This window comes from Somniosus microcephalus, chromosome 2 (genome assembly GCF_052327205.1).
Source record: "Somniosus microcephalus isolate GS21.2 chromosome 2, FLI_Smic_1.0, whole genome shotgun sequence".
In the NCBI taxonomy this organism is placed as follows: domain Eukaryota; kingdom Metazoa; phylum Chordata; class Chondrichthyes; order Squaliformes; family Somniosidae; genus Somniosus; species Somniosus microcephalus.
Window position 1 is genome coordinate 129,461,110 of NC_140988.1, and position 23,856 is coordinate 129,484,965.

The 23,856-nt window shown below is 38.9% G+C and overlaps 1 protein-coding gene across 46 annotated transcripts in view; it reads right to left on the bottom strand.

Annotated features, from left to right (window-relative positions):
• LOC147122949 (calcium/calmodulin-dependent protein kinase type II subunit delta) overlaps positions 1–23,856 on the bottom strand; it is a 508,322-nt gene that overhangs the window by 37,948 nt on the left and 446,518 nt on the right. For 10 of the 46 annotated variants that reach the window (XM_085962393.1, XM_085962558.1, XM_085962411.1 and 7 more), the window contains exon 14: positions 12,484–12,532. In XM_085962393.1, coding sequence (XP_085818519.1) covers positions 12,484–12,532 — 49 coding nt within the window. Of the gene's footprint in view, positions 1–12,483; positions 12,533–14,451; positions 14,497–15,064; positions 15,125–22,610; positions 22,644–23,856 lie in introns of all 46 variants that reach the window. The other 36 variants (XM_085962279.1, XM_085962355.1, XM_085962280.1 and 33 more) reach the window with 5 other exon arrangements.

A 23,856-nucleotide genomic window follows, 5' to 3' on the forward strand; every position in this document is an offset into this window, starting at 1 on the left:
CGAAAAGAACAAGTTTGTTAGATGTGGATGTCGGTGGACGGATGTGAAGCAGACGATCCCAATCACTCAAGCAGCTGTATGTTTTGGGAGTTTTTTTTTTTAAACGACTTGAGCTCTTATTAATTTCACTTCTTTAGCTCTTCAGCTTTGAACTAAAATTGAGGCTTTTGCTAACTTCAAATTATATATTTTTTAAAAAGGTTCGTAATTAAAATGTATAGATGAGCAGTAGTTTTTAGGACAGTACTTAAAATTAATATAACAAGTAGCAAAGTGAACAGCAGGCGCAGCTTTAAATAAATTGTCAAACATCACGCCAAGGATAGACAGATTCTGCAGTGAGAGGCAGGGACACCCAGCTCACTGATATCTGTAAGTAAATACCTGTTTTCTTAAAAGCATTAATAAAACACACTTTACATGTAGCACTTTCATATAATGAGTTTTATATTGTATTATATTTTAGATTGGCTGGGGGGGGGGGGGGGGGGGGAGATTCAGTGAGTACTAATTGATTTGAAAAGGGGTCCTTCAACCAAAAAAGTTTGTGAACCATTGATAGAGGCCACAAACTATAATGAGATCATGCTAGATTTTAGAAGAACAAATTGCAAAGACAATGGAAGAGTTCCAAGGGTGATTAGGTTGGAAATCAAACTAGAAAGTGAAGCATTAGAAAATATAAAAATTAAGAAAATTTTAATGGTTGTGGAATGGAAATGTATTAGCAGAAGAAATGTAGCAAGACCAAGATCCTTGTGGGTGAATAGGTGGTCAACATTAACCTAAATACTGAACGATTTAAAAGGTACAAGGAAACAAATGGCAGGGAAGACTGGGATTCTTAGAAGCGTTCGTTCATTGCAGTAACTCAAATGAGTATTAGAAGAGGGTAATTAAAAAGGCAGATTACAGGTAGCAGCAAGAAAGATGTAAAGTTATGTATGCAGCAATTAGAGGGTATATGACTAGATAACTCCTTTCAAGGATCAGTGAGATAGAAATATTAGGAATCAGATGTTAGTTGAATTTTTCAGATCAGTCTTTAAAATGATTACTGTAAATTCCAAATTCAATCATTTTCTTAACCACCTCTCAATTGATAAAGCAAGTTGTAGTGTATGTGCCTTTAAGGGCCCCATGTGTACTGTAATGCCGGTAATGGCCACTCGGGCTATATAAGCCTGTATATTGTGTTGTATCAGTTAGTTCCTGTTGTGTCTGTGTGTTGATAGAGACACCGAAGACAGGAGTTGGTTTCATAGGTGTTTACTAAACAAAGTCTGGAGGGTAACTAACTGATACAACACAATATACAGGCTTATATAGCCCGAGTGGCAATTACCGGCATTACAGTACACATGGGGCTCTTAAAGGCACATACACTACAGTTCCCCTCCAGACTTTGTTTAGTAAACACCTATGAAACCAACTCCTGTCTTCAGTGTCTCTATCAACACACAGACACAACAGTGGCGACGAATTGGAAACGGACTTACCTGCAATTCGGCAGCACCTCAAGGACATCGATTCCTCTGGCGTCCAAAGTTGAAGAAAAATCAAGAAAAAGAAAAAGCTGTGGTTTCACCAGCTAGCCAAGCTGGTGGCAGGTACTACAATAATCCTTCCTGGGCGTCGGGCTGGGGCTCCAGCGGCTGGCTCTACAGCTGGGCCAAGCAGCGAAAGCGGAGGCAAGCAGTAACAGATGGGGAGGGAGCACTCGGGAGATGGCCGGCGCTGCAAGCAGGTCGGCGTTCAGACCTAGAGAGAGAGTCCGGCGGGAACGAGTCTCCAACTGTAAATAAATAAATAAAAAGAACGGAAACCGCGGGAAACAGCGTTGTCATCGGCAGCAGCGGCGGGGAAGCGCGGGAAGCGCCATATCTTTTCTGCAGAAAAGAAAGAAAAGCGCGGGAAGCGCCATTTTATTTCTAGGATGCCTAAGTCTGTCAATATTGATGCTTTTGATAACGAGATAGAGGATTGGACCACATATGTGGAAAGAGTGGAGGTATATTGCACCGCAAATGGAATAGATGAAAAAAAAGCTTCAGTACTGCTAAATCTAATGGGCGCAAAGACATACGGGCTGTTACGAAATTTAATCACTCCAGCCAAACCAAAGGACAAGAATTTTAAAGAAATTGTTGATACCCTACAGGAGCACTTAAACTCAACATCACTGCTGATAGCGGAACGATTCAAATTCTTCAAGAGAAATCAACACAAGAATGAAAGTAACGCTGATTACCTCGCCGAATTAAGGAAGCTATCAAAACACTGCCAATTCGGGGCAGGACTAGCAGATTATCTTCGAGACAAATTCGTCTGCGGTCTCTTAAGTGAAGGAACACAGAAAAGGCTGCTTTCTGAAAAAGATTTAACACTGGACAAGACTTTCAGTATGGCTGTATCATACGAAGCAGCCGCAAGAGGAGCTGCAGAGATACAACAAAAGACACAGGACTTCGGCACCCATGAAATGACACAGGGTTGAGAGAGATGTTATCGCTGCGGCAGATCCACCCATGACCAGAGGGACTGCTGGTTCAAGGACAAAGCATGCAGGCAATGCGGAAAGATGGGACACATTGCACGGGTATGCCGATCTGGACAAAAAAAATCCACAGACAGGAAAAAAAAATCAATAAAGAAAAGTACAGAAAGGTACAAATGATGACGGACAGTAGCTCCGAAGACCAGAAGAGCGATAACGACTCCGAAAACAAGAGACTAAGCTGTCTCAAATTACATAATGTAATTGCCAAAGATGATTACCAGACCATTTGGGTTACCCTCACGATAGCAGGGTCCCCAGTTAAAATGGAGCTAGATACAGGATCAGCTCTGACCGTCATAAATCGACGGGATTACGAGCGGCTATTTCCGCATATACCTTTAAAAGACACATCCATTATCTTGAAAACATATACGGGGCAGAAAGTATACCCCAAAGGAAAAATAAGGGTGCCTGTTGTATACAACGGCAAGGAAATACAAAAGTTGTATTTATACATTCTACAAGATGGTGGGACGTGAATGGATCAGGAAAATACGTTTAGACTGGCACTCCATTCAGGCACTGACGGTGACCAGTAAGAAAAAAAACGATGATGACGTCATACCTGAACGATTAAAAGACATCTTGGCCAACGCCAAAGAAGTGTTTCAGGAGAAACTAGGAACCTTGAAAGGCATCACCGCCTCAATAAAAGTGGAAGTGAAAAGGCAGGCGTATTATCCAAAATAGATTGGAGCGAGTGGGCAACACCCATCATTCCAGTCATGAAGAAAGCATTGAATAATGATAAATCTGAAGAACAGAGAAAAATTCGCATCTGTGGAGACTTCAAGGTAACTGTAAACCCGGTCCTTCACACGGTACAGTATCCTCTTCCGAGGATAGAAGATATTTTCGCCTCACTATCCGGAGGGAAACGTTTCACCAAAATTGACTTGGTACAGGAATATCTACAGATGGAGGTTGAAGAGGCCTCTAAAAGATATCTCACGATAAATACACACAAAGGTCTGTACCAGTACAATCGACTGGTTTTCGGAGTAGCATCCGCTCCAGCTATCTGGCAAAGATCTATGGAGCAAGTCCTGCAAGGGATTCCGGGGACTCAATGCTACCTAGACGACATCCTTGTAACAGGAGAAAACGACAACGAGCACCTTGCCAATTTGGAGCAGGTGCTCACTAGGCTGAGAGAACGGGGCCTACGAACAAATCGCTCCAAGTGCAAATTTTTCCAAAATCAAATATCATATTGTGGTCACATAATTAATAAGGAAGGGTTGCATAAGTCACCTGAAAAAATTGAAGCGGTCATAAAAGCCCCAGCACCTGAAAATGTTTCACAATTAAGGTCGTTCCTGGGATTAATAAATTACTATCATAAATTTTTACCGAACTTATCAACTCTTCTACACCCTCTTAATGAACTGCTACAAACAGGAGTAATTTGGAAATGGAGCGAAGACTGTAAATGTGCCTTCCATAAATGCAAAGACTTAATCACGTCCAAAGTAGTTTTGGCTCATTACAACCCATCACTACCAATCAGACTGGCGTGCGATGCATCCCCTTACGGCGTAGGAGCAGTATTATCGCATAAATTCCCTGATGGCTGGGAACGGCCGATAGCTTTTGCGTCACGCTCATTGAACTCAGCTGAGCGTAACTATGCCCAAATCGACAGGGAAGCACTTAGCCTGGTATGGGGAGTGAAGAAATTGAACCATTACCTACACGGACAAAAATTTACCTTGTTGACTGACCATCAACCCCTCATCTCCATATTCAACCCTAAAAAGGGTGTTCCCATTATGACAGCGCAAAGGCTACAGAGGTGGTCCCTTTTTCTAGGGGCACACCAATACAACATAGAATACAAAGGATCAAAACAGCATGGGAATGCTGACGGGTTATCGCGCCTACCGTTACCAACGGTAGAAGAAGCACCTACCGTAGACCCAGTGGAGATTTTCCACTCTACCATAGTCGAATGTCTACCAGTAACAAATTCTGCCATTGAAAGGGAAACTAGAAATGACCCGACTCTCTCACGAGTCTACGATTTAACAGTGAAGGGATGGCCAGCACATGGCGAACCACTGTTGCCAGCATTCTCGCAAAGAAGAGAACAGCTGTCAGTGTGCCGAGGAACCTTGATGTGTGGATCCAGAGTGGTGATTCCACCCAAACTCCAGGATAAAGTGCTAAAGGAGCTTCACGAGGGGCATCTGGGTGGAGTGAAAATGAAGAACCTAGCCAGGGCGTTTGTATGGTGGCCAGGTATCGATGGAGACATCGAAGAAATGACCAAGAGCTGCCTAGGATGCCAGATGGTCCAAAACGCTCCACCACAAGCCCCTCTACATCCATGGGAGTGGCCCTCATCTCCCTGGCAAAGGGTACACATCGACTTTGCTGGTCCATTTATGGACTCAATGTTCTTAATCGCGGTTGATGCACACTCCAAGTGGCCGGAGGTAATAAAGATGTCCTCCACCACCACAGAAAAAACCATCACAGTATTAAGGACCATATTTGCCAGGAATGGGCTGCCGGAACAGATCTGTTCTGATAATGGACTGCAATTTGTGTCCGAAGAATTCAGGAAGTTCTTAAAAAACAATGGGGTTAAGCACTACACGCCCGCCCCATACCATCCCGCCACCAATGGATTGGCTGAAAGGTTTGTCCAGACCTTCAAGAAGGCCATAAAGGCCATGGGTAATGAAGACATAAAACTTCAGCACAAGGTGGATAACTTCTTGTTCGCATACAGGAATGCAACACATATGGTTACAAACCAAACTCCCGCCATGATGTTCTTCAATAGAAGCCTAAGATGCCGGCTGGATTTGATCAAGCCCAACATCAGAAGGGACATGGAGAACCGGCAATTTCAAGGCATGAATGAAAGGCCAACTAGAACCTTCCAGATAGGTCAACAAGTTTTGGCCCGGGACTACCGTACCGAGAAATGGCAGCCTGGAATTATGCACACGACTAGGACCGCTGATGTATACCGTGGACATCGGAGAAAGCATAATAAGGCGCCATGCTGACCAAATCATAGAGTCATCCAAAAAGGGACAACCTACACCACAACTCTATACGCCTAACGACGAAGTAGAGATACCCATATCTACCTCCAATCCGGTGATACTGGAACCCGATGAACCCGACACTGGCATTCAAGCCGAATCAGCCTTGCCAAAAGAACCTACTACACCACCAGAAACTACTACACCACCGAGGCGTTATCCGGACCGAGTCAGGAAGCCTCCAGAGAGACTGACTTATAATTAATTAACTGCAGCAATGTGCAGATTATTTTTCTTGTAACATGTAATTAATAATTACTTAAAATATTATGTACTGGTTGGCTAAAAGGGGAGGAATTGTAGTGTATGTGCCTTTAAGAGCCCCATGTGTACTGTAATGCCGGTAATGGCCACTCGGGCTATATAAGCCTGTATATTGTGTTGTATCAGTTTGTTCCCCTCCAGACATTGTTTAGTAAACACCTATGAAACCAACTCCTGTCTTCAGTGTCTCTATCAACACACAGACACAACACAAGTTAAAGGCCAACAATGGGAGGTGAAAAAGTGTTACCATTGGGCAACTTTATAAGAATATAGTGTTGGTGTGCGAATTCTAATTTCATCAGTGTCAGACAGATTGATTGTGGAAGAGAGATGTCCTTTTCCAATTCAAGCTTCCTGCTCAGTTGATCATAAAGCAGGACTGTCCCATTTTTGAGGGTATAGATTGGGTGCAATGGTTTAACCTGAGGTTAGAAAGAAGAGACTAGAAAATGAAATTTTAAACAAAAAATTGAGTTCTGAGGCAAAATATGTCGGAATTCCATGAAAGTAAAAGATAGACTCAGACTTGTAATTTCCCACATGCCGAGTTTCCAGTCTGAACTGTGTTGGTCTGAAGAGGTCTAGAGCACAAGTTAAGCTGTTTTCATACAAAGAACGAGAAACTGGGATCCCAGCCATAATATTCTGGTAGCTATAGAACATCAGCAGAGATTGGGAGTTGATCTCTGGATCATCCTCGCGACTAAGGAAGACATTTGGGAAGGTGTTGGGGGCAGAGGGAGAGATGGCAGAGGGACAAAAAAAAATGCAATTACCAAAAAATCTTTCAGGTCTAGTAGCTTACTTCCATTTGAAATGGATATTGTACACTAGATTTTCCAATTGGCATTGTTTTAACCTATTCAAAATAAGGGATTATTGCTGCCATTAAAATAACACTAATATGGAAATCTAGGCTCATAGCTATAGTAAAATAGCTCGTTTTTCAGAGCACATAGCACAATACTAAATTACCACTATATTGACTCTGATAAAGCATATCAACCCCATATTTTGAATGGATTAAAACAGTGCCAATTGGAAAATCTAGGGTACAATGTCCATTGCAAATGAAGATTGAGCTATTAGACCTGCAAGATTTTTTGTAATTTCATTGAGCTAGATGCATTGAGAATTATGACACTTAAAAAAAAAATAGTTCTTGGGATATGTGCGATGCTGGCAAGGCTTCATCACTGCCCATCGCTAGTTGCCTTGAGAGGGTGATGGCGGGCATTCTCCTTGAACTGCTACAGTGCTTATGGTGATGGTGCTCCCACAATGGTGTTCGGTAGGGGATTCGAGGTTATTGTTCCAGTGATAATGAAGGAATACCCATTTTAGTTAATGCAATGAACTTTTATAAGAATTTCAAGGGCAATGATTTTATCAGCCTGAGCAATAAATGCTGGACTTGCTAGCAACACCCATATCCAGAGAATGAATAAAAAAACATATTAACTATGTAACCCACTTAGCATCAAGCAGAAGGAATGTTAGCAGAAGCAAAATTTAATATAAAACTATAATACAAGTTATAACACACACAGGGCACACATAAGAAGTAGGAGCAGGAGGAGGCCATACGGCCCCTCGGGCCTGCTCCGCCATTCAATAGGATCATGGCTGATCCGAATCTAGACTCACATCCACTTCCCTGCCCTCTCCCCGTAACCCCTAATTCCCTTATCAGCTAGGAAACTGTCTATCTCCATTTTAAATTTATTTAATGTTGCAGCTTCCACAGCTCTCTGGGGTAGCAAATTCCATAGATTTACTACCCTCTGAGTGAAGAAGTTTCTCCTCATCTCAGTTTTGAAAGGGCAGCCCCTTATTCTAAGATTATGTCCCCTAGTTCTAGTCTCACCCATCAGTGGAAACATCCTCACCGCATCCACCCGATCAAGCCCCCTCACAATCTTATATGTTTCGATAAGATTGCCTCTCATTCTTCTGAACTCCAATGAGTAGAGTACCAACCTACTCAACCTTTCCTCATACGTCAACCCCCTCATCTCCGGAATCAACCGAGTGAACCTTCTCTGAACCGCCTCGAGAGCAAGTATATCTTTTCTTAAATATGGAAACCAAAACTGCACGCAATATTCCAGGTGTGGCCTCACCAATACCCTGTATAACTGCAGCAAGACTTCCCTGTTTTTATACTCCATCCCCCTTGCAATAAAAGCCAAGATTCCATTGGCCTTCCTGATCACCTGCTGCACCTGCATACTAACTTTTTGTGTTTCATGCACCAGGACCCCCAGATCCCTTTGTACTGTTGCACTTTACAGTTTCTCTCCATTTAGATAATAACTTGCTCTTTGATTTTTTCTGCCAAAGTGCATAACCTCACACTTTCCAACATTATATAGCATCTGCCAAATCTCTGCCCACTCACTTAACCTGTCTATGTCCTTTTGCAGGTTTTTTTATGTCCTCCTCACTCACTGCTTTCCCTCTCATCTTTGTATCGTCGGCAAACTTGGATATGTTGCACTCGGTCCCTTCCTCCAAATCGTTAATATAGATTGTAAAGTGTTGGGGTCCCAGCACTGACCCCTGCAGAACACCACTAGTTACTGATTGCCAGCCCGAGAATGAACCATTTATCCCAACTCTTTGTTTTCTGTTAGGTAGCCAATCTTCCACCCATGCCAGTATATTACCCCCAATCCCGTGATTTCTTATCTTGATCAGTAATCTTTTGTGTGGAACCTTGTCAAATGCCTTTTGGAAGTCCAAATACACTACATCCACTGGTTCCCCTTTATCCACCTTGTATGTTACATCCTCAAAGAATTCGAGCAAATTTGTCAAACATGACTTCCCCTTCATAAAACCATGCTGACTGTCCTATTAAATTATGTTTATCCAAATGCTCTGTTACTGTTTCCTTAATAATAGACTCCAACATTTTGCCAACCACAGATGTTAGGCTAACTGGTCTATAGTTTCCAGCTTTTTGTCTACTTCCCTTCTTAAATAAGGGTGTTACATTAGCAGTTTTCCAATCTGCCGGGACCTTTCCTGAGTCCAGGGAGTTCTGGAAAATAATCACCAATGCATCCACAATCCCTACCGCCACTTCTCTCAAGACCCTAGGATGTAGGCCATCAGGTCCGGGGGATTTATCCGCCTTAAGTCCCATTATTTTACTGAGTACCATCTCCTTAGTGATTTTAATTGTCTTTAGCTCCTCCCCCCCCATTGCCCCCTGTTTGTCCAGTGTTGGGATATATTTAGTGTCCTTTACTGTAAAGACTGATACAAAATATTTGTTCAGCGTCTTTGCCATCTCCATGTTCCCCACCACTAGTTTCCCGGTCCCATCCTCTAAGGGACCAACGTTCACTTTAGCCACCCTTTTTCTTTTTATATAGCTGTAGAAACTCTTGCTATCTGTTTTTATATTTTTTGCTAGTTTACTTTCATAATCTATCTTCCCTTTCTTAATTAATCTTTTAGTTATTGTTTGCTGGCTTTTAAATGCTTCCCAATCTTCTATCCTCCCACTAGATTTGGCTACTTTATATGCCCTTGTTTTCAGTCGGATACTATCCTTTATTACTTTACTAAGCCACGGATGGCTGTCTTTTCTTTTACTCCCCTTTTTCCTCAGTGGAATATATTTATCTTGAAAGATGTGAAATATCTCCTTGAATGTAGACCACTGCTCTTGTACCGTTTTACACTTTAATCTGTTTTCCCAGTCCACTTTAGTCAATTCTACTCTCATACCTTCATAGTCTCCTTTATTTAAGCTCAGTATGCTGGTTTGAGATCCAACTCTCTCACCCTCAAACTGAATTTGGAATTCAACCACATTATGGTCACTCATTCCAAGGGGATCCTTTACTAGGACATTTTTTATTAATCCTGTCTCATTACACAGGACCAGATCTAAGATTGCCTGCCCCCTGGTTGGTTCAGTTACATACTGCTCAAGGAACCCGTCCCTAATACACTCTATGAACTCTTCCTCAAGGCTGCCATGCCCAATTTGATTAGTCCAGTCAATATGAAAGTTTAAATCCCCCATGATTATAGCTGTTCCCTTATTACAAGCCCCAACTATTTCCTGATTTACACTCCGACCAACAGAGTTGCAACTGTTAGGAGGCTTATAGACTACGCCCACTAGTGACTTTTTCCCCTTCTTATTCCTTATCTCCCCCCAAACTATTTCACTATCCTGATCCTTTGACCCAATATCATTTCTGACTATTGCAGTGATTCCATCCTTGATTAACATAGCAACCCCACCTCCCTTTCCTTCCTGTCTGTCCTTCCTAATTGTCAAATACCCTTGTATGTTTAGTTCCCAGTCATGATTATCTTGCAGCCATGTTTCCATAATGGCCACCAGATCATACCCATGTGTAGTTATTTGTACCGTCAACTCGTCAATTTTGTTACGAATGCTGCGTGCATTCAGATAAAGAACTTTCAGATATGTTTTCTGACAATTTATTCCTGCTTTTACCCCTTTTACTACTTTACCTTTATCATTATACATTCTGTCCCTTCCTGACATGCTCTGGTTTTTAATTCCCCCACTGCTACCTTGCTCTATTGCCTTCTCCGGTCATTTTTATTTTTCGCTCTCTTAAAACCTCCCCCCTACTAATTAGTTTAAAGCCCTCTCTACAGCCCTAGTTGTTCGATTCGCCAGGACTCTAGTCCCAGCACTGGCCAAGTGAAGTCCGTCCCAATGGAACACATTGTTAAAATGCAGGAATTATGCAATGTTCTACCAATATTCTCAACTGATTTGCGAGTGAACTAATATGTGGAGGAAAAGGTTTTAAGAAATGTGTAAAGAAAAAATGTAAAGGAGAGCTCAAATTAAACAAGACTGGCATCTGAACAGCAAAGAAGTGAATATATAACCAAAAAGAATGGACAGAAATGGCTATGTAAATATAGGCACACTAAATTTAAATTAAAAAGCCACACACATGAATAAATGTAATTTATCTGCCTTAATTAATTCATAGCGGATTTGTTAAAACTTCCCAAAGCTTTTTTTCGACTGTCCTATTTTTAAATCCAACATTTCAGACTGAGCAATAAATGCTGGCCTTGCTAGCAACACCCATATCCAGAGAATGAATAAAAAAACATATTAACTCTGTAACCCACTTAACATCAAGCAGAAGGAATGCTAGCAGAAGCAAAAATTAATATAAAACTATAATACAAGTTATAACACACACATAGAATATAATTCAAAGAAACAAAACTTCCATTGTTAATGCCAAAAACATGGATTGTGCAGTGGGTATGATGGCTTACTCCAAGAGTACGCTGTCATACTGCAAGTTTGGGATTTCTGCACGTGCTAAATCTTGAACTTGTGATCTGTCAAGGTATGCCTTGACAGATGATCTGCACCTCCTTGGAAACCCCAATTGCTGGTGCAGAGTTGGGCTATTTGCCAACCAAGTGCCCCGCAATTTTGGACGTTTTTCTGATGGTTAGTGAAAGCAGGCGCAGGAGCCTGTTTCACATCTTAAAAGGTCAATGCATGTATATTATGTACGTTTTGGTGGAGGAAACATTTTTGTCAGTCAAGTTTCATTTTCATTACTTGGGAAGTTGAAGTCCAAAGATGTGCGGGTTAGGTTGATTGGCTATGATAAATTGACCCTTAGTGTTAGGGGGATTAAATACATGGGGTTACAGGGATAGGGTGGGATATGTGTTGGTGTGGGGGTTACGGGGATCGGGTGGGATATGTGTCAGTGCAGGCTCGATGGGCCGAAATGGCCTCTATCTGCACTGTGGGGTTTCTGTGATTCTGTGAAGAAAGTTAAATAAAGTGAACATCTATCAGATTTCAGTGACCAATTCTGTCCTTTCAACTCAAAAATGAAGATAAACAAACAATTTTGTGCATCTATAACAAGGAAAATAGAGTTATCTATTACCAGTCTAAATGAGGTCTGAATAATATATTTTAATCCTGAAAATTAACATTGAATATATGGCTGGGAATCTCTTTCTGAAGTTCAACATTACTTGTAGGAGATATAAAACATTGCTCGACCTTTACTGAGTATCAAGACAGGAAGTTGTATACATAGAGACTAATAAATTGAGAGTTTGGATGAAAAAAATAAAACAAAATGCTGATATGAAATAAGTTCAAGTACTAGTTTAATTAAAAGTTTTTTAAAATGTAATTTCAATGGAAGAGACTGAGATGTGTGGGCGTGGCTTAATTTTGACAGCTTTTGTGGGTGTGTCTTCCCTTATGTGTAGGCTGTACGCTGCGCTCCTGGCCTTCGTGGTGTAACACACTGTGCACAACTCTGCAGCGCCGAAGAGGCAGTCTCCGTTCCAGGCCCCGCAAAAGGTCTTTTCATAGGTCAGTGGCGTACTCTGTAGCTACTCCACTGACTGCAATTTTTGGGCCATTATATAGATTTCTAGCACTGAATTAGGTTTTGTAAAGTTATCAGATTTGAATAGAGCCAGTCTGCTGATACTGTGTAATGTTATTATAGTTACTTAAATGGCAGTAAAACATGTATTTGAAGACTAAGCTTAGACTCCTCAATCAGATTAATTACCTTTCTTTATTCAGCTTACCTTTCACATCCTCATCTTCAATGGTGGTGTTGGTACTTTCTGAGGACTCCTAAGAGAAAAACAGGATACCATTTAATGAAGGCACGTTGTGAGTTTATGTGCATGCAGGCATTGAAGAATTAACCCATATCCAATGCAAAACTTGAAGAGGAAAACACAGATGCAACAAGCAAGAATAAGATGCAGGTAATGTTTTACTATTTAAAACTTAGCTTCACTTTTAGAATTCAATGGATTTACATGCAGCAGGTTGTTATTCAAAACAGTTGTATTCTCATTGAGAAGTTTCAATAGGTGTTTGCTACAATGAATAGTCTTTTTTTTTTTAATTAAATAATTTTTTTTTGAGAGTCTGGTAACTAAAGTTAGTTTGTTTTGAGGCAGACTACAATTTTACTTCAGAAAACCCATTTAAAAGTAAACTTGGTTCATTAACACTCTTATGCTATTACAGACTTTCACAGTACAACTGATAATAAGTTGTTGAAAAATATGAAAGAGATACAGTAATATGTAAAAGTGACCTGGGATCAGTACAGTATACTGAAATAATGTATAGTTGCTTACAATAGATATTGCCACAGTCCCAGAGGGCAGTGGTGTTTCCTGAGACAGATTGTACAATGAAACAAAATGAGAGCCGACACACATATTTCATGCATTAACTTAAAAAGATATACACCTGGTTAATAATTGCCAGTGCAGATTACATCTCGTGGCCCATCAACATACTGACCAAGCAGAAGGGAAGCCACCACAAATAATTTTATCCCCCCCGTTGCACAACAAGCCATCCAGAGGATATGTAACAACCATGAAACATGTAGTTACTGACAAAAGAAAACTTCAAATTCTTCATTGTAGTCTGAAAGTAATGAACATGAATTTTCATAAACTTCACACCTTAGCCACAAGAACGCTGATGTAACTGAGAAGTACTAACAAATCAACTATTAACAGGCATTTAGTGGTTATTATAAAAATGAGCGAGATTTCGTAGATTCAAATGTAGAACAAAAGACACTGCTTATGTGCTGTTAAAGCCATTTACAATTTTCTTGAAGCTAGTTAATCATATTTAGTTGTCAAAACTTTCACAGAAAGAATCAGTTTTGTACTAGAGGTACATGATAAAAATGTAGCACTTAGGCAATTGATTCTTGTGCTTGATGCTCTATCCTTTTAAATTATTTTTGTGTTTCAGAAATTAGTTCAATTCATAGCAAATTTACCAGCATAATGTGAAATGTAAAGTTTGTCCCCTGCATTATTCTCCATCAGCAAAATCCATTAAAATCTTAACTGCGAAGAAAAGCAACTTCAGTTAAGTGTGCAGCTCAGTTCATATTACATTGTGACTCCATTCAAGTGAATAACCACTAAATGACTTCTCAAAAATGGAATTAAAATATAGTTCTAAAAAAATGACAGAATGTATCTTGGGGTAGGATGATGGCAAGGTATTGGTTTCAAGCAGCACATATGATGATACATGTTCTGTGGCTATGGTCATTTCACACAACGGACATTGACTAAATGGACCCATAAACACCAAGGCAAAAAGACCGCAATCTTTCAACAGCCGAGAAGTTATCTCCGCTCTATAGCCCATGCAGCTATACAACACCCATGAAGGAGACAACACTGCATGCTAGTGTGCACCCATAGATTCGCCACGATAAAGACATACATAGAATACTAGAAGCTTGCTGAATGGTCCATGCATCCCCCTCCCCGACCAAAAACAGAAAACCAAACCGCAAACGGAAAAAAAGCAAAAGCGAAAGAACTTTGCACAACCCAATATATTGAAATATACTCCAGTTGTATATTCTATATTATCTTCATAGGCTATTGTATGTTTTAAAACCGCCACAGATTGGATACCTAATATAACAGATCTTTCGCTATGTGTGTTGATGAAACAATTTCTGCAATGCTTAAACCAGTGAGCAGATCTTGGAATACCTTATTTCCATCAGCGGGATTGTGGATTACAGTAGTTTGGGGCTCCTGAGCAAGATAAAAGAAAACTCTCATTGGTCAAGGTTATCTTCAGTCATCAAAATGGGCAAGAGCCAACTATAAGAATGGTGAGGCTAAAGCAATATTACTACTGCCATGTGGAAAAAAAAGTCTTAAACACATAAAAAAAAAAATCAAAAACAGGAATGGGGTTTTTACTACTACCAGCAACTCCTGCCTGGGCATCCTGCAGGAAAAGGCCTAATCACCTACAGTAGCGACATGCAATTTCTTAAATTGCGTAGCAGCATTTCTGTTAGCTCCCTGAAGTCAAAGACTTGTGCTGCTAAATTTGGACCAGTGCGTCTTCTGGTACTGTAGCTGACATCAGTAGAGGAGCTAAAAGCAACATGCGGGAAGGCAGTGACCGGTCACTACAGCATGCAAAATAACAGTAACAACCATGTTCAGTGACACGATAAACAACTGTAAATACGCTGTTTCACAATGGATTTTCCCACATAACAGAACAGAGGCACATTTTGATAATCACATGGTACCTCAGACAGCAAAAGAAAAATGGAAAAAACAAATAGAAAGAGGAATCAAGGTATACCAGCGCTGGGGTAGGTATAGGTTCTTTTGGACTGGTTATTGCGTTGGTTTTGTTGTTTATCTGTAGGTAAGTTAAAAATAGAAAATGTGTAAGCCTCAAAAGTAATTTTTCCACTGCATATCGGACCACGTTAAGACCGACCTCAAATGAACATCTGTTGGAAAGTAATATGGGCTGTTTACAGTCTTCCTAAGATGTTACTTCTAATTTCCAGTGACTGTATGAAGTTGTATAAAATTACAGAAGAAAAAACATATTGGTTACACATTTGATTCAGTTGAACCAGCAGTACAGGAATTAGGAAAGAATATTACATTAAGTTTGTAACACATTGTATACACAAAAAAGTAATCAGCAACACAAATGTACAAAACAATCAAAGATTCCAATCACATCACATGTATACATGCGGTTCCAATTCAGCTAGGGTAATTTTAGTAGAACATTAAAGAATATTTATATTTATGCTAGATCTCATCAACGGCATTCTTTTTCCCCTTTTAACCCACTGGTGCTGCATGGCATGAAGCTATGAGACAGAGAAGAGAACAGTGACATTTCACAAGCTTTCAAATTAATATCACCTTTTAACAGTTAAGTTTTGGACAACACAGATTATTTACACAAATACCAAGTATCTAACTCCAGACATTAGATGTGAGAAATAACATTACTTAAAAAAGAGGGAAAGGAGTAACTAAGCACCCACATCTTATATGGAAGTCCAGGCAATTTCTTCGGGGGGTGTGGTTCACTGTGCCACTCATTCCCTTCCCAAAAATCCATTACTTATCCAACTTTTCTTAATTTGATTGGGATTCTACTTCCCCACTTCTATCCTCATCAGCTCATTTTTGTTAATCAACTCTCTAGCAATTCTTTCTGGTACATCCAGGTCCCAGTAAGGATAGATTCTTCAACAGAGGTCAGTTGAAATGGTGTATATTTGCACAGAACAGAGCAGTACAGTATCAATAAAAAAAATCTATTTGTACTGACGCTAGTTCATAGAAAGGCCAAATGCTCAATATTTGCATTTTAATCCATCCATAACAACAAACAAAAATCACACTGAAAGGGTGGGGGTTGGAGAAGGGTGAAATGGTAAGGAAAGCTGTCAATGTAAGAACTGAAGAAACTCAAATAATATAAAAATGGACCCAACATTTGGATAAAGGTTTAAAAAATCTGTCTGACTAATTGGTAATTTGGCCTCAGTTTAGTCAATTTAGTGAATAGTATATAAGGCATACTGAAAAATTTGTATTAGATTTAAACATGCATTGCTCAATCTCCAAATAATGCTCTAAAGAGAGGGATGAAAAACACCACATTTTCTCTTGTGTTTTTCAGAAAAGAGATTCTGCATCAAATACAACAGATTTTTTTTTAAGTGGGCTTTTACAAATCAGGCTAAATGAATAAACCTGTTTCAATAACATGACATTATTTTGAAACTTTGAAAACATATGCCGGTGTCAGTATGGTTCACCCAGTAATGTTATCAGCTCAATATATGTTTGAATAAACCTATTGAGTTTACAAAAATAACTGATACATCCACCCACATAATCAGGATCAATTGTATAGTTTATTTCTGAAGAAAAATCACAAATGTGATTAGGTTGTGCAATCTGTTTTCTAGATATGCTTACCTAATTAATTTGATTAAACGGTTTTCAGGAAACTGCACTTAACAGTGAGAATAATTGAAGTAAAAAGTTAAAAGATTTCAGCAGCAAGCAGCAGCAAGAATATATTTGTTTATATTAAAAAAAGGCAGTGTCAAACTGGTATTGCATAAAAACAGCTTAAATTCTTGGTGTAGCCCAGGGTACAACGTGGCCGACAAAGCCAATCTATCAACATATTTAAAAAAAATCAAGTCTTTATTTTTATTCTTATTTGGTATGATTATGAACTGCAATCAATTACAATACATATACATTGGAAACCTAGGAGAACTATACATTTACTTGCTATGCAAGGAACGGAATTAGAACTCAGTAATCACATACTTGTTTTAGTACATTGTCAGCGATTGCCTGTCAGCAGTGGAATTCTTAGATATAATTTTTTCATCTAGCTTACTGCAACTTTTTAAATATTAATGGGGCAGTTTGGAATATATTCTTGTATTTTGACCTCTAGGTAAATGTGTTGAATAAATGAAATATTAACTTGTACCTACAAACTTCCAAATATTCCCAGAAAATACCTGATCTGCTCGTAATTGGTCTAATTGGCAATACCTACAACCACTCAATTTAATTAATAGGAGATGCAGTATAATAACTAGGTGTAATTTTCAAATTATAAAAAGCACTGGTTTATTATTTTGCTTCTTTGAATTATTTTACTTTGAAGGTCCTCAGTTGTGGAGGCAAAGTCTCTCATAAATCACTTTAAATTGTATATAGAATGGTGCACATCATTAAGGACAGATTGCAAGTATTCTTAGGCCTTCTATAAATTGACAACAGTTTAAAACACATATTGCACACTGTGTTATGCAGTTCAAGCACAAATATGGAATGCAAAAAGGACATTTGGCAATTAAGCCTACTTTTTCCAAAAGACCATGCACAATCTACATGGTTGTGGATCTTTCCCAAATTCAGTCTCCTGAGAGATGTGTACTGCCACAAATAAAACTTCTATGGTAAAGCAATTAAATATTTCCTCTTCTTGTTAATGTATTAGAAGGAAACTCCGGGATCACAGTTTTATCAACATTACAAACTTAAACTATTCAGCCTAACCTACTGTATTCCATAAATGAGATTGCCATAGTCCTAGCAGGATCAGAACCACAGTACTCTATGGAGTTTTTGACCATCTATTTCTTTCCTTATCTTCAATTCTACAAAAGGAGATGCTGTTCTGGTCTTTTAAAAATGGCACAAAGCCTGAAGAAAAACCCATTTGGCCATCAAGCCCACTCCATTCTCACAGTACGTACAATCTACCCTACAGTGGACTCTTAACTAATTACTCTTCAGAAACAAAGCTCGGCACTTACATTCCCTGACTTCCAAAACAAAGCATCAGAATGTTCAACCACGCGTGAGCAGATTACACAGGATGTTAACACTGCTCATCACTATTTCATGAATATTCTGCATGACTGCTCTGGTTTTGTATTTAATTTGCCAGTTGTGTACTTGTGTCTTCTAGTTCTGTAGAATTTAAGTTAAATAAGATGCTTGCAGCAACAGTCTGCATATTTCTGAAATTTTAAAAAAGCTGAATGGTATCCCCTCTCAATAGCAGCACAGACAAGAATTAAAATGCCACAAAAATATACCCATTACAAAAAAAGACAAATTGGAAGGAATTTAGGACAGAAATTGCCAAAAACATTTGCAGTGCAGGTTAAATCATACAGCACAGAAGGAGACCATTTGGTCCATCATGCCTGTGCCGGCACTTTGGTAGAGCTGTTTAATTAGTCCCACTCCCTTGCTCTTTCCTCATAGTCCTGCAAATTTTATCCCTTCAAGTATTTATCCAATTCCCTTTTGAAAGTTACTACTGAATCTGCTTCCACCACCCTTTCAGGCAGTGCATTCCAGATCATAAATACTCGCTGCGTAAATTTTATTTCCCTTACGTCCCCTCTGGTTCTTTTGCCAATTATCTTAAATCTGTGTCCTCTGATTACCAACCCTTCTGCCACTAGAAACAGTTTCTACTTATTTACTCTATCAAAACCATTCATACTTTATCAAATGTCCCCTTAACCTTTTCTGCTCTAAGGAGAATAACCCCAGTTTCTCTAGTCTCTTCACATATCTGAAGTCCATCATCCCTGGTACTATTCTAGTTAGTTTCCTCTGCACCCTCTCCAAGGCCTTGACATCCTTCCTAATGTATGCTGCCCAGAACTGGCCACAGTACTCCAGCTGAAATGCTCTCAGACCTCTGCAAGAGAGAGGAGTGGATCAAAACTGACATCAGAGAATTATTTAAAGTGAGCTTAAAACATTTTTACAAGCGGAGGTGGAAAAGACAAGAAAATTTCCAATAGAACAAGAAGCCCTTTGAGGCTATAAAAGCAAGTGCACCCTTAGAAGGCAATGAGAGTTAAGATAGTATGTAGATTGATACTTATATAAGGAGGAAGAAGTGAACAAAGCAAATAAAGTGATGGCAACTGGCAGAAATGGTTGAGACTATGAAAGAACAGTAAACAGCAAAGCAAATACTGTTATAGGGACATTAATACTTACTAAGCTTCAGAAAAGAGTACTCAACTATGTGTGACACGATATTGAAGTTTACTGTCACATTTTGACACACTTAAGCATCAGATGGATGTGATTGTCAATCTACAGTCTTATGGATTTCAAATGGCTGGAAAGATGGCCTGGGATACAATTTTTAGTCAATTAAAATGCAAGTTTTTACAATTTTGTCTCATCTTTAAAATGAAGGTTGAAAGCCAGAAGATTTAAAAGGTAGATTTAAGAAAAAAGTAAAACTGGGTAAAAGCAAAATATGAGGAGATTAGCTAAAATAGAAACAAGAGGATAAAATCAGGAAAGGAAAGATGGGGAAGCAGAAGTATTAAAATGACTAGACAATCTTGTGATACTGCACACAGGGAGTCTTGACGAAGTGTGGGTCAAAGAGGGTTAGGCGAGGAGACAGATGGCAGAGAGGGGAAAGAGGAAGATAAGGTAGAGGAAGGGGGAGCAGACAGGGAAAGAGGGGGGTACAATCAAAAAAGGGGGGTTACTGGCTGACCTTTTTAATGCTGGGCAGGCCTGGAATTGGTTTGCGGGGGGTGGGGGTTGTGGAGTGCCAAACTGTGCATCCTTAATTGGTCCTCAATGGGAGGGGAATGGTGGTCCACTAGGTATTGTGTTCCCCTACAGATCCAAAGGGGGGGGGGGGTAGTGGAAAGGGAGGGGGAAGAGACGTGGATGTTTTCCAATCAACTCTAGATAACCCTGCAAGTAATCCTTTAACAGATAGTTAGGTTGAGTAGCAACAGGAACTGCTAAGCAGTTAAACTTCATCTGGGGTCTCGAAGGTTTGGCTCTTACAAACTTGCACTCAAGTTCACGGGGTTTAGGTAAGTGGGCTGTGTTCCTATGGGGAGAAATTGTGCACACTACATTATGCAAATGGAACTCTATTTATGTAGAATTTGCTGTACTTTGGTTGGAGATTTGTGTATGTTACACATATAGCCAATAAAAAGAATTAGAGAAATATCTACAAGATTTAAAGGATATGTACAGATAGGTAGATCAAATCGTTTGTAAAGTGTGTTGATTCATAGGGAGTTAGGATCATGGAAATGTCATGCTGAAGAGTTGGAGAGAGGTGAGCTGAACATTTCAGATGGGCCTTCCAAGATTAACCTTTACTTTATTTCTAATCTATCCTGTTCAGTACCATTTAGCTATAAACTCAAAATAAACATTCATACATTTTGGAGGTGAACCTGTCTCTGCTCTGAGTGACTGAACATCACATCCATAACATGACCAGTTCAACTTTCAGAACATTTACAACATCAAACTAAGATTGCTACTTTAGGACCAATTCTCATTTGTGATGCCAGCAGTCCAATTGTGATTGGACAAGATAACCTTAAATATGCTGCAGGAGGTTAATACCTACATTATCTCAATCTTTACTTACCTATAAACTAAACACTCTTGTGCCATCACATTTTAGTTTGCTTAGTTTTGTTTAAAAAAAAATCTGGTTGGTTAATCTCTCAGATAACCATTTAAAAAGAATTCTACTCAAAAATGAAAATCCAAACAGTTAAGTAACCAAAGTGAACTGCTGCATTAGCTTAAAAAAAAGCAGGCAAAGAAATGGTTAATGACGATACCGAGAGGCTATGCATGCAAAACAATTACCTGCTGTAGTTGCATAGGAAAGGAGAAAGAAGACCCTAGGAACAGTAATATAAAGTACTGCATTTCAATAAAATCCAACATTTTATTAAGACTTAAATAGGTCAGCTATAGTGCAGTCATGTTTCTCATCATTTTGAAGTGCCATCTTTGCATAAAGGTAATTTTTGAGGCTGCAAATCCCTGTACACTCTTTTCCAGGCTAAGAGGGCAGTCATGTGGTCTGTACTGGTTCCTCCATTCTTCAGCCTGCTACCAGAAAGCCTGGAACCTAGGGTTGACTTTTCTTCCAATTTCCTCTCGCCTTTAGAAGTGTGACTCGCCCTCACTTCATGCCTCCTCACAACAGCGGGTGTAGTAGACTGGACCCCTGTCCTATCACTCCATTGCACTGCATGTGATACACACTGTGCCATAACAGTACCCATTACACTTAATCATGCAGTCAGTTCTTGAAGACTGCAGGCATGTTCTGACCTATTTATAAATCCTCACAGCATTTGATGGATGTGCTGCTGTACAGCAATTTATTATGGCCTGCCTCAAAGTTATTGACATTGATACCAGTGTAAGCTTCAAAAACCTAAGAGCGAAATATATTATTTTTAAAATAGTGTATAAATATATTAGTCAGAGGGAATCCTTTATGAATTTATGCTTCTTTGAGGCGTATAGTTATTTTCTATTAAAATTTTTATGAACAATTAAACAGAATTTTTTTTACATGAAATTATATGCAACTTGTTACTTTTTATTAAATTAGTTTTAGGGCATCACTGGAGGCGTCACTGTCTCCTTATGCCACTTGCAGATTAGTAATTCTACCATACAAATCAAAAATCATATTGTATTTTCTGGGGCACAAGAAAAATGCAGAAACTTTAACACAGATCTGCGCATGGTAGCTGATTGTTGAAAACATGAATTGAAGGTCAGCCTTTCTCATCTTCATACATTTTAAATATTGGTGCTTAATGCCCAGCTTTTCAGTTCCCAAGACTTACATGATGATGTGACACATGAACCAAATTTTAGTGAGCTACTGTAACATCTAACACCACATGAACATCCTTGTAATTAAGTGCCAAAGGCAAAGAATACAGTTAATAACTTTATTAAAATATTACTAATAATTTAGCAGTAAAATCCAATACAGAATTGACAGGTTTGTCCACAATTGTTTTGTAACAGAAATAGTCTCAATCAAAACAGAAATCCTCTTTTGGTTTAACTGCAAGGGTTAAACTGGTTTTATAAAAACACAATTAAAAAAAACATGGTAGGTGTTTCAAAGCATTGAGTAACTCTTGATATCTCAATATTTGTCATAGGAAGGGGTGGGTTAGAAAGGAAAAAAAGAGAAATATCAACAATTCTTTTTAAACCCTTTCTGGCATCAAATTCTTTCACAATTAGAAAATCAATTTCTTTTCAGATCTGGGATGATTTAAGGAAACAGTATTTTATTGACTTATACATATCTCAAATCATATGCGCTTTGATTTGGAGTATTAGCCAAGTAGAACAAATTCAGGTAAGACACAATGCCAAGCACAATTGTGTCTTAAAAATGCTATTGGAACTGAAAAATATTAAAATGCACTATTTTCACACAGTATTACAAAAAAACCCCAAGAAAAACACATCGGTCAGACAAAAATCCTCACCATCATCTGAACACTCGAACTGGACTTCCTTTTCTGACCAATCAAAGAGAAAGAAAAAGAAGATAATTTTGATAGTTTAAAGAAAGGATTTCTTCAGAAGCTGTCTTGTGCTGCAGTAAAAATATCTGGAAACAAATAAAAAAGAACAGTTCCACATATGGAAGGCAAAAATAAAGTGCGAAGCAAAGAAAGAATATAGTTTCTCACCCAAATTAGTAGTGGGGAAGAAAAAGAAGCTGAACTAACTTGGCAGAAACCAGAATAGTTAAAAAGGCAACACAAACAAGGTACAAAGGTTATAGTAGCAGTCAAATAATGCAAAATTCTCTATAAAAATATATATTTGAGGATGTCAATGGGATGGGATTACATATGGCACAACGGGATGATAGAGTTGGAAAGTGAAACACTAAACATCTGTTTATTTTGAATGCTGGGATAAAGATCTATTTCTTATGGTCATAACCAAATAAACCCAAGCATAGAGATATAAATGTAATTTTGTAGACAGATACGAAGAATCAAGCCACTGATGTTAATTTTCTGAAAAAAGGTTTTGTAGCATAAGACACACTAACTAAATTAATGCACCAAGTTATAGGCAAAGCACAGATTTAGCATCTAATCTTATTACAAAGTTAATATAATGAAGACCAAACCTTCTGTATCAGGTTGATCACACCAATCACAATGCAAATAACGGAACAAGTTATGATGTTGCTGTGGCTACCTTCATAAGACATGATGGTCTAATCCACAGATACAGCATGGCCACTCTTTGGTCAACCCAATAGAAAATGCACTTCATTGGTGAAAGAAAGGGCCCACACACTAGTCTGTCCTCCTTCCTTCCAGTAAACATTGCTGAATAAATCTTGCCCTTTACAGGAAAGGTTGGGTGCAAATACCAGTTAGGACCTGGGAACCCTAGTTGTGAGTCCACTGATCAGGCACTGGACTATTCAAGGCAACATTTTGATAGAAATCACTTAAAACGCTTTTAGGAAAATATAATCAACTGCCAATTTGTTTCTTAGCAACTGAAATAGCTAATGGACAGAATAAGGTTTTAAACAAAAAATTTTAATCAACAAATTACATATTTCACATTGTGATTAAATTCATCCATTGAATATTCTTGTGTTTAATATTTGTTGTAAAACTGAAGAAGAATCAGAGGAAACATTTCAAATGCTTTATTTTGGAAAGTTTTAAATTGTGTGTTTTTAAAAAAAGAAAGAGAAAC